This window comes from Lepidothrix coronata, unplaced genomic scaffold (genome assembly GCF_001604755.1).
Source record: "Lepidothrix coronata isolate B3197 unplaced genomic scaffold, Lepidothrix_coronata-1.0 Scaffold202, whole genome shotgun sequence".
NCBI lineage: Eukaryota > Metazoa > Chordata > Aves > Passeriformes > Pipridae > Lepidothrix > Lepidothrix coronata.
Window position 1 is genome coordinate 361,642 of NW_016690382.1, and position 12,226 is coordinate 373,867.

The 12,226-nt window shown below is 40.2% G+C and overlaps 1 protein-coding gene across 29 annotated transcripts in view; it reads right to left on the bottom strand.

Annotated features, from left to right (window-relative positions):
* The window catches only part of SLMAP (sarcolemma associated protein), an 86,797-nt gene that overhangs the window by 43,651 nt on the left and 30,920 nt on the right, over window positions 1-12,226 (bottom strand). For 17 of the 29 annotated variants that reach the window (XM_017832409.1, XM_017832397.1, XM_017832396.1 and 14 more), the window contains exons 2-5: window positions 8,893-9,046; window positions 3,881-3,953; window positions 2,635-2,671; window positions 1,184-1,246 (exon numbers count right to left, since the gene is read on the bottom strand). In XM_017832409.1, the coding sequence (XP_017687898.1) occupies window positions 1,184-1,246; window positions 2,635-2,671; window positions 3,881-3,953; window positions 8,893-9,046 (327 nt within the window). Of the gene's footprint in view, window positions 1-1,183; window positions 1,247-2,634; window positions 2,672-3,880; window positions 3,954-8,892; window positions 9,047-11,479; window positions 11,499-11,595; window positions 11,821-12,226 lie in introns of those variants that run through there. The other 12 variants (XM_017832422.1, XM_017832416.1, XM_017832398.1 and 9 more) reach the window with 3 other exon arrangements.

Here is a 12,226-nt window from a genome sequence, read left to right on the forward strand (position 1 = left end):
TCCTGAAAACCTTCATTTTTCATGCATCTGGTGCACATGCTGAGGACACATGGTTGTTCTTTCCAAGACTTGAAAACACTTTGTCTTTTGTCAATAATTTGAGTAACAAAACTGCAGACACCAAAAGGCAGCTTGGCAGCTCCCATGGAATGAGCTGCTCATCCTCAAATCAGGTCACAAAAGAAAAATGCCAAGCAAGAACTACTATTTCTGTTTGATTTTTGGTTTATGTCAGTGAGATAGAAGAGCATCTTCGTTAACAATTCCAGGATATGGAGAGTGAACAGATTGGGGAGTGAGTATGTATTTGGCTTCCCAAGAAAGAGCATCTGCCTGAGCTGCTTCCTGCTATGTCAGCAAATACATATAAAGACAGTATCTATCTCAAAAGCCTCAGCATTTATGTGAACAAATAAAAATTGCCATTATCTAACAAAAACAGGCAAAATAAATCAGTAGAACTACATATAAATTAAACCTAGACAGAATTTACCAGTAAAAATGGTTTCTTATCTTTTGCAGAAAGCTGATCTTGTGATCCTTTCTAAATTGTGTACTTATATCTGTTAGCACACCCTTTAATGTGTTGCCATTTTGCAGTCTAACCCTTTTGTGACATGACATCTTTTGGGGGAAAAAACACACCTACTAAAACTGACACAGAAGCAGGCACAGAAAGGCTGGTGATGCCAACGAGGAAGAAGAGCTGCCAGCACTGTTTCCAATGGACACGGGGTCAGAAATATTCACACTGAGTTTACATTCCCAGAAACAAACTAGTTCTTGACACATGAAATGACCTCTTGTGTTGCCTTTCTTGTGTTACTATGACTTTTCTACACATCCACAGCAATGGATGATAACAAAAATACCATGAGCAAAGGAAAATTGGGGACAGCAGGGTAGGAGAGAAGAAAGGCCAGGAAAAGCAAGTACACAGCATTCATGAAGTTTCTATATAGGAAACTTCCATGTTTCCTCTAAAAAAGACATAGTTTACACTGCTCATGCAAAACCCCAAACATTTACACAAAACTACACCATGTGCAATTACATTGTTTTACATTGTTTCACTACAGAAAAGGTTTATGGTGTTCTTGTTTACAAAACACAGGCCCAAAGATAAAGCATAAAGTTTGTCTTGAACAACAATTAAACGAAATGCCTTTAAAAGAAAACCTACTTGTAGATACTGTGAAAGCTGAAACAATTCCTGAGAATACATACTGGGAGTGTTAGCAGCAACCTGAAAAAGAAGGTAAGTAAGAATCAGAACGGGTTTGGATTTCTCATTAAAGTCAAATAATGCAAAATTCATTTAAATCTAGCCATGAAGGCAAACTTACAATTATCTAATAATAGCATTTTCATTCATTTATTGTTCCATTACTATTTATGCTTTGTTTTATCACAGAACTTCCCAACTCTGGACTGAGGCCCCACTGTGTTTATGTCTTCACAAGTTCTTGAATCACCAACACACCAGTGAGTTTAAGGCTATTGTTACAATTGAGATTTAACTGACAAAAAAACCCGAGGGGCACAAAGGTGAAGCCATTCAACCCAAGGACAAACACAAATTGTGGGCTTCCAATTCAATGTCATCACACACACATTACAATCACACATCTCCTGTTGAGCTACCCCTTTATCATCCCCCTTTATAAGTATCTATTTCAGATTTCAGGAATATCTGTACTATTTTTAATCATAACTGAAACTGTTTGGGTTGTTTTGCAGAGTTTTTTGACAGTGGAATATATTTATTTTCTAAATCTTGTAGGTTTTTAACTGTTTTCAGTTATACCTGAAGTCCCTCCTCAGAATTTCCACCCTTCCCCCTGGATTCAAGCCACATACACGGTTTTGAAACCAATTTAAGCACAGTCTTATTATAAACTCCTTGGGCTGCTGACTGCACAAGTAAGCTTCCACAGCTCCTTGACATTTTGTTCTTCAGGTATAGGTTCTCTGATTCAAATCTACTAAAGTTAATCTTTCTTTTTAGAAGCTTGAGAAATAATTCCTGATCACTTTTCTCAAGGATGTATCTATTAACAGCTTTTCTACAAATCCCCCACATTACCAAAACTGAGTTTAAGAATTACACTTGACAAAACTGATTCCAAGACTCTACAGTGAGCAATTCTGGCTACACAAGAGAAGCAGAGAGGTCTAGTCTCAATCTTCCTTCAGATCACGACAGACCACTTTGCAGACACTGCAGTGCAGCTTCTCCTCCATAAAAACATGATACAAAGACAGAGCTCATCTAAACACCAAATCATAAGCTGCTCTTGGGTCCCACAGAACAGATGAAACATTAAATTATGCAAACCTGTTGGTCTGTCAATCTGTACCTGGAAATTAATCATCTTAACTCAGTAGTTTTGTTCCAAAGACATGTTTCAGGTGCCATAATGTAAAAAGTCAAACTACCTTCAAATATACACTGTAATACTGCACTACTTTTCTACCTTAAGTGCCACTCAAAATATTAAATTAGGTAAAAGCAGACAGTAGAAAACATATCTAAATGTAACTGGACAGACTCCACCACTTCTTCATCTTTATAACAAGTCTGAAAACAGCATGTGGCTGAATAAGGCATAAACCAGTAAATTACTGAATTACCTTGTCAACAGGACTTGGTAATGGAGCATGGATAACACTAAAAAAAAAAATAAAGAAAGTGAACACAAAGTGCAGAATAGCAGTTCAAAAATCCAGGAGATCACTAGTTCTGTGCATTTAATCAAGATGCTTTGTATTTTTAAGTTCACTCTTCAGATAAAGTTGAAGAGTTAATACACAAACATGTAAAACCAGTTAATACTGTGCTGTGAGGTTTTTTCAAAGTTACAGAACTACGTCAAATTATAAATACAGGAGCTATTCTATAAGCTCTCTTTACCAACTTTTATTTCAGTATTCACATAAATTGATTCTTTAAAAATTAGTTTATTAGGATTTAAACCAATTTACACAAAACAATAAATATTAAAGGAGTGGATGTACTATTCTCGTTTACAAATTCAACAAACTGAGTAAAATAATATTTGGTAAATTAACAGAATTTTGTACATTTTCACTAGAGTAAACGTTATACTTGCACATTTTCAGAAGAACTAAAAGTTTAACACTCTACATTTCTACTATTACTTATTAGGACATGAAATTATACGGAAATTTTCCCATAACAATTTATTTTTACTTATCTTCCCAGAAGACAAGACACCCTAAAGCTTCATGCAAGTGTTTCTGGATAGTAATGATAAAAGAATATTTAAATAAGCAATATAAAACATACCATTGTTGATAATGAAAAATGATTAAAATTATGTCATTTGTAATTGGCACTCAGAGCAAACAAAAAGTTTAAGGTTTTGGGTTCTACTACTCTGTGCAAATTTCTTCGAAGTATGCACACATGCACAGAAAACCCTGCCAATATTCAGCTGAGTTTCCATGAACTTCACTTTAGTAGAGTTTATGTGCATTTAAAGGAGCAAAAATAATAATCCCAACTAAAGAAAGAGGGAAGGAGAATTTTCTCATTTGCTTTCTTTTTTCCTGTATTTTTCTACTTCTAATACCCGTTTCAGCAGAGTAAACCACAAACAGTCAGAAAAGCTCAACTTCGTAAGAAATTGTTTCTTCTTTTAGAAAACCTTTTTATTCTTCATAGTTAACTTCTAAAAGCTACAAGCATATGAGATTTCTTTTTCACAATGCCTGTAAAAGAACCATGCTCTCCTTGCACTGTCTTTGCACAGTCACGGGAAAATAAACTGTTCCTACACTGATTTTAAACATAATATCAATCAAATCCTCATTATACAGTAGTTGAGTTTTGCTATACATGAATATTTATTCTTACTCTGATCGCAATCGAGCTTCCATTCCATCTGGAAGGAACAGTTTGATTGTGGAGACTATACATCCATGGGTAACTGGAAAGAAACAAATACTAAGTCATCATGATTCACTACTATTGAATTGTAAATTCAACAGTTAATGTTATAGTAACAATCAAACCATGCTAAGAAACCCTGAGACAGGCAAAGAAGAAGAGGCATGAACACCTTCAAGCACCAGTGCCTGGGTTTGCCTTCCTGAGTCTCCTCTGGAGACAGGAAACTTCAGCGTTACAAACTCCAAGGGGCTCTGCTGCGTACTTAGTCCTGGCTGTGGAGCACTTCCAATTCTTCCACGTGCAGAAGAAATACCTGAAACCTGTCTTTTCTATAGTAATTTAAAAAGTTATTGGTGTGTTTTGAACCTAAAATGAGGAAGGAGGAATGCATCTTACCTGAGCTAGGTAAAGGGAATGCAGAGGTATAAACAAAATAACGAGCCACCTTTTTGACAAGATTCCTACAAGCACATCCAGGGACAAAAGGCAACACACTCAACTTGTGTCATTGACACAAGTTCAACATCTGGAACTTGCCAAGTAGTTGTTATTTACAAACAAGGATCAAAAAGGAAATGCAGAGGAAGTGTGTAGGAACCACTGAGAAGTACATCCTCTCTAACACCATAAGCAGCATTATTCAAGACAAAACATCTCTATTTTGGGATACTTGTGCACATCTAATGCACAGCCCTAGATGGCCTCTCATTTCAGAAGAGGAAAACTTGTTTCTCAAGGACTAAATTCAAGATTCTTTGAACTCCAGAGAGATTCTAAGGAATAAGAGGAGGAAATGCAATATTTGATTTCTACATCAAGCTTTCTTCACAATGTTTCCCGAATATGTTACTGATACCGGTTTCAATGTCTTTGCAAACAGTTAAATTATGTCTGAGTTTTAGTTGGTTTTTTCCTTGTATGGTTCTATGAATTGGGAAGTAAAAATTATTTCTGGATACATGGAAAGATACATTGTACCCAAAAGACCACCACAAGAGAGATACAAATGAGTATGTGGTCACCTGTCATATACTACTATACCTCAAGCACCCATCAACGTACAAAATAGCTGCTCTACTTTCACAGTTATTAATATCAGCAAAACAGTTAATCTAGCTTTGAAAAAAAGGGCAATGGGCATTTTAGGACATCGGTAATACTCCGGGGAAATGAGACAAGTCTTTGAGGAAGCTACCTCAATAGAATCTAAAAATACAGGAGAAATGATCCAACTAAGCCGAGTTGTTTTTAACCTTTATCCATAGCTAAAAGCTAATGCTTTGGAGACACATCCTCCTGGCTACAGCACCTTGTTTTTTCAAGCTGATCTGGTAAAGTATTACACTTATGTGCCAGGGCAAAATAGATTAATCTGCAAGGTTTGGGCTCTTTATTTATAATGAAACAAATCCATTCTTGCAAAAACATTTAAAAATTACATTATATAAAGTAATATTAGCTGTAGCTAATATTACATATTACAGGCTGTAGCCTGTAATACATAGCTTTCACAATGAAGAATCTTCAAGAGGAAATTAGTGATTTCAATAAGAAAACATTAGAGTATCTGAAATTAAATACCAACAGACACCTTTGCCTTTGGGTCACATATCAGGTAGGTCTAATGTGAGATTACATAATTGTGAAGTTTTTCTGTCAACACCTGGACAGGGAAAAAAAAAAAAATCCCCTAAAAGCTGCAGGAGCTTTATTTGTGTAAAATACTACGATATAAAGAGCATTTAGCAAAAGACAGTGACTGGGAAAAGGTACCAAGCATTTTGATAAATTTATAAAATAAAAACAATAAGAAAGAAAAAACCGACCCAAACCCCGCAGTCTGACCTTTAGCTATCAGTTAATTGTAATTGCAAAAATAATGAGAAAGCCTACGGGAAAGGGAAAGCGACACAGAAAACACGACTACAGCGCTGACTGCACAGGACAGCAGCAACCGTTTAAACTGAGGTCTATGCCAAGGCAAGGCAGCGAAGCAAGCTCTGGTTTCCCCAAGGGACTGAGCCATCCCCGTTCCCCGCTCCCGGCTCCCGATCCCGCTCACCTCGCGCGCTCCGCGGGGCCGCCGCTCCCGCCCGGCACCGGCACAGCGCCCGCGCCGCCGCCAGGGGGCGCCACAGCGCCGGACACGCGGGGCCCGGCGGCGCCTCCCCGAGAACCGCCCAGGGCGGGAAACCCCGGGCCCACAGGGACACCCCCGGCCCACAGCCATGGAGGGACCCCCGGCCCACAGGGACACCCCCGGCCCACAGGGACACCCCCGGCCCACAGCCATGGAGGGACCCCCGGCCCACAGGGACACCCCCGGCCCACAGGGACACCCCCGGCCCACAGCCATGGAGGGACCCCCGGCCCACAGGGACACCCCCGGCCCAGAGCCATGGAGGGACCCCCGGCCCACAGCCATGGAGTGAGTGACTTATGGCCATGGAGTGACCCCCGGCCATGGAGTGACCCCCATCCCACAGCCACGGAATGAACCCCCATCCCACAGCCACGGAGTGAACCCCATCCCACAGCCACGGAGTGAACCCCATCCCACAGCCACGGAGTGAACCCCGGCCCACAGCCATGGAGTGACCCCCATCCCACAGCCATGGAGTGACCCCCATCCCACAGCCATGGAGTGACCCTCGGCCGTGGAGTGACCCTCGGCCCACAGCCATGGAGTGACATCTCACTCCCCACGGAGTGAAACACCTGCCCCACATCCACAGCTCCCACCATGGAGTTACACCCCACCCCACTCCCACCACGGACTTAAACCCTGCTCTTGCTCAACTTGCTGTACCACACTCCAGTCATGAGCTCTGCACCCCTCCGAAACATGGTGCTGCCTCACACTTCACCTCACCACTCCAAACCCTTCCAAGAGCTGCCTTGAACCCCAATGGATTATGCTGCACAGGGAGCACAACGGGAACATGGAAAACATTTCTGTTTGTCTCAATTTTTGCTTCCTAGAGAAAGAATTCACAAGTGACGGTCTGGGTTTACTCTTCCCTCATTAGTGCAGTAACAGCAGCCTTGGTAGCCACTATCGAGCCCTGAGGAGCCCCTCACACCCCTGAGGGTCTGTGCACCACCCCACAGAACACACTGGGCTCCTCACTGCACAGGCTCCCTCAAACACCCCATGATAGAAGAGATGTTCGAAAGAGTCCAAACCTGACTAGAAAAAAAGTACATAAACTGTATTTGAACTAAATCATCTGGTATTATTTGACCCTGCTTTGCAAGGCTGCTCCTCCTTTCCAGGCAGGGAAATACCACCAGTTAACTCTTGGAGTGCTCTGGTGCTGACTGGAAAAATTAACAAGTGCTAAAAGAATATAAACCACACTAACACAGAGAAAAGTGCAGCAAGATGTTAATAGCTAAGTGCTGTTTTAAGGAGAGGGAAATGGCCAGGCCTCTGCGCTTGTCAGTAATACAGCAAGTGGACAAATAAGGAAGCAGGAGGCATGGAAACACTTCTCCAGGGCCCGCTATTGACTTTGGCTGCACAGCAGGAAGCTGAGGAATCAGTGCTCATACCTGATAACCTGAAAAATCACATACTGAACATGCCACTACTTTAATGAACCAAATCCAGATCACATTTGCAAGGAAATTATTTACTAAGATAGAGCCTGAACAATAAAATAAATGTATTCTAGCAATATTGACACAATTCAGAATTTACATAGACAAGTACACTCTGCCTATCCTGTCATTACCTTATAATTACACCCAGCAGAATGCTGAAATGTCTTGTGCAAGTAAGGCATTATGTAAATAACAAAATGCAAAGTGGTTTTAAAGGGAATCACTAATTTAAAAACTACTTTCGTGTCTGTTTCATGACTAGATTAGATTAACAGGAACATCTAAGACTCCTGAAATGAACTGGTGAAAAAACTGTGTCTGTATGCATTCCAGTGGCATTCATGGGTAAACACCCAAACTGTGATGCAGCTCTTTTGTGCCTCAGCATGACGATATGATCTCCCTTCACTGCTTGGGGGAGCACAGAGAGCGAGGAAAGCAAACCTGTATGCTCTTCCTCATTAGCAAGCTCAACACATTCATCAGTAACATGAGCACAGCTCCCATCTTCAAAGCTTGAGAAAAGGACAAGGAAGGCTGCACAATCTGATCACTCATTACACAAATGACAGGTCACTGGGATGGTGTTTTGTAAAACCACTGGAAAGAACTATTACTGGCAAGAATTCATGGCAAGGATTTTGCTTACCATGAACTTTCCACAAACTTTCCCATAAACTAACTGCAAATAATTGCTGATAAAAACAAGTAAAATCTAATTTTTCTTCCAACTAAATCTTATAATTAAAATTGTTTTAGTCTAAATACACTTGAACAAATTCAGCTTCTCTGAGTGAAGGGCAGCATCTCATCAAATTAACAGTTCCAGGTTCATCAGATGCAATGTATTCCTTTGATTTCTTCCATGTGTACTGCTAGTATTCATAAATATTTGCAATCACTTCTCATGGAAACATTTTAATTAACTCCCAGACAATTTCAACTTGACGTCCTGGAGTTGAATCTTTGCAACATCATCTTTGAGAAAAGTGAAACAACGTGATGAGACCTTCACTACAATGAATCACTCAGAAATACTACAGCTCCACAAGCTCTCCATGACAAAACATTTCACCACAACCATTGCTTAACAATGTTTTCTTTAACCTTCATTAACCTTCCTCTGATACTTCAGAGTTGAGAACTATAACCTACTTGGCTAAAGACAAAATCATGAGTAACAGACGGAGCAGGCACTGTCTTCTTGTTTTGTTCACTTAATGCCCTTAAAAAAATTCTACTGTTGTACTATGGATTGGTTTGTTGGGCTTTGGAGGGGCTACAATGGGAATACTATTTACTTTTAAACACTGAATTGCAATAAGATGTTCTAAATAAACACACTTGAAAAAACAGAAAATGATCCATACCCTTACCTTTCCGCGTGTTCTCCGTCACATCTACACCAAACTGGATGATGTCACCTGACATTATTTCACATGGTGGGCTTTCCTCAGATCCTCTACTCAGTCTCTGACTATTAATAAAGGTACCATTACTACTTTTAGTGTCTTGAAGATAGAACTGTAAAAACAAACAAAAAGAATAGTAAAATATCTGTGAAAATAAGACAACTATGATGAAACATAAGCTCAAGTAGAATTTTATTTGCTAGAAAATATAACCTGATCTCCCAGTATAGAAGAGAATAAATGTGTCAAACTCAAAACACCCTCCTCAGGATGCAACACCTTCCCATTATCAAGAAATATTTGTATTTGTTTTTTAGCTGTTTAACATACAATTGAATTCTAGTAAATACATTAGGGAAATAATTGCTACAAACTATACTTGAACAACTGCCTGCACAGAAAGGAACAGACACCATTAGCAACAATACCTTTTGTCACATATATGTAAGAATTTATATTTATGTTGGTCAACACACAAAAATTCTAACTGCTCATACAGTTAAGGTAACTGTTCCACGACAAACTTGTTGTAGGGAAGATTAGCACTGAGGACATAAGGAAAAGCTTTATCAGAAGACAGAATTCAGGAATCATAAGACCATGGTGAAACTAAGGGAAAACAACAGGCTGCTTTTACCTCTCAGTCAACACTAGTTCATGCCACTAAGTTAATCTCAAGATTGCTGCATCAAGTGCCTTTGTAAATATCCATTTGTAGAGTTAATTAAATGTTAATAGCAACTTATTGAATCTGAAACTGCTTATGACACAAGACTCGTAGTCAAAACTGCTGCATCCCAGAACAGGCTACAAATGAGTCACCTGGCAGGAGACTGGAGTCTCTGGCTAAGACCTCATGAGCAGAGGGCATCAAAGAGGGGACTGGGATGTTACGAACTAGCCAGGTGTAACTACTGAAATGAGTCAGTCACAGCAGTTCAAGCTGACAACAGTTACTACAGAAACTTGGTGGGATGGTAGAAATCCCTGGCTTCCTGCACTCATAAAGGATCTCATCAAGTCCCAAAGCAGGCATAAGGTTGGGGGAAGATATTGCCTTCAGAGAAATGAATGTATTCCCACGTTTTGCTTACAGAAGCAATTGACTCCTTTTTTTTTCAGGATTCCATGCAGAATTTGGCATGCTTTTATTTGCCCCTATTATTGCACTCCTCAAAGAAAGTGATACATAACTCAAAACCACAGTGTCGAGGGAAAAGGTGGGTTTAGAATGTAGTGAGAGCCCAGCACCAGGGCTCTTCAGATCTTATACTGGAAAATGACACCAAGTATGTGAGACATCTTATATGCTTACCCCAAGTAGCATAAAGCAGCAGCCCTAACTGGAGAGCTTGAATTGCATTCTGTCCAGGACATGGGACTCAGTGCAGTAATCAAGGGGAATGCCAGCACAGGAAAGCTCAGATAGGTGTATGAAGTGATAGAATGAAAAGCAGTATGTGAAAGAATTTTTTTTTACCCCAACTGATATGCTTTAGATCTTAAATTGAAGGAAGAGAAAATAAAGATGAAGGTAAACACAAATTAAGGATAACAAATTATGACTGCATTCACTGCATTAATAATCAGACCCACCCTACTCTAAGTAATACTCTCCATATTATGAAATACTATCTATTAATATAATAGTATATAATATAGCTTTTATAATAGTTATACATTTAAAAGCCAATCAAATTAATTAGCTTGTTAATTTAATAGTCTGAAAGGACTGAACCCTCTCATGATTCAGTGCACAGATAATTATTTTTTGCTTCCTGTTTGTTTTCAATCAGCCTTCTGCTTCATTTGAAAATTCTTCTGTTATGAAAAAGTGAGTCACAGGCAAGGAGAAACAAATACTGTGCTTATTTACTTTTCCCCACCCTTTTCTTCCCTATGCATAATACCTGTCTTTTATCCCTCCCAACTTTTTGATTAATCACTGCCCCTTGCAAACACACTTCTGCAGAATCTGCAAACAGGGCACAGGCGAGACAGCACAAGGAAATATAGGAGAGTGACCACAGGAAAAGAAGCACAACACAGCATCTGCTACACAAAATTCACAAAATAGGAGCAGACACAAAATTCAAACTGCAAAATGAAATTCATAAACAAATGGCCACAGAAAATACAAATTATATTATACTTAATATTATATAACTGGTGTCCAGTAAGTGCATACTACTGAACTGCACTATGTACATTTTAGGAAAGTGATAATCTTCAAGTCTTTTCATTCTGTTTGTAAATACTCTTCTTCCCTTTTCATTCTGTTTGTAAATACTCTTCTTCCTGCATCTAGTAAAGAAATAAGTAATAGCAGCCACATGTTAACAGCTGATGTCTAAGGAAGGGGAAATGCACTGACTTCAAGTCCTGGCATAAAAGATTCGGTTCTCTTTAATGGAGCCACTGCTCAGCAACCCTCTGAGCTGGTCCCTTCCACACAGCGAATTCAAATGTTACTTCCATACCAGTTTTCAACAGCTCAAGTGATCTTTCTCAAAGGTCAGTCCCTCCATCACTTTTGCATAATTACCAAAGTTATCTTTAGGAAACAAAATCAAGCGCAAGCCCTAAACCAAACGTGTCCATACATGAACCGGCACTCCTGGCCGTACACTGCTATGTGATGCACTACTAATTATGCAGTACCCTCGGCGGGCTCTCCAACTCCCGAACCAACGCCTTTGCCACAGCAGCTGTGTCACACAGCGCCGGCTGCGAAACCAGCACCATTTGTCCTTCCTGCTTCTCAGCGCAGCCCAGGCTCGGGCAGCAGTGCCAGCTCTCGGAGCAGGGATGAATCCTTCCCTTCCCAGAGCTCGCTGCCGAGCTGCTCCACCACCTCTTCACTTGGAGCGGCTCAGGCGTTCGTTTAGTCACCGCAAACCAGTTTCGAGAGCTGACGCAAGTTACACGAGGAGGTGCTTCAGCCGGTACTGCCGGAAAAAAGGGCAGCGTGTACTGGCCTAATTATACCGGCTTTCATAAATCACACCTCGCTTCAGAGGAAAGTCCCAGCCTTTTTGCTCCTCATATTAACAACGAGTTCGACGCAGAGCAGAGAAGGTGGCTCACACACATTCAAAACAACTCAGCTTTTGAGGACTCTTAAAGGATTATCACATCCTTAATTCACACAGTATCATTTGAGTGGCGGTTCCCAAAGTATTCAAGAAACTTACTCTCCATTATCATAACACCTCAGACAAAAAGAGATATCCTAGCTGATACTTCCTCTTTAATAATTTATTCTTTACATCCCCTCTCACTTATACACCAT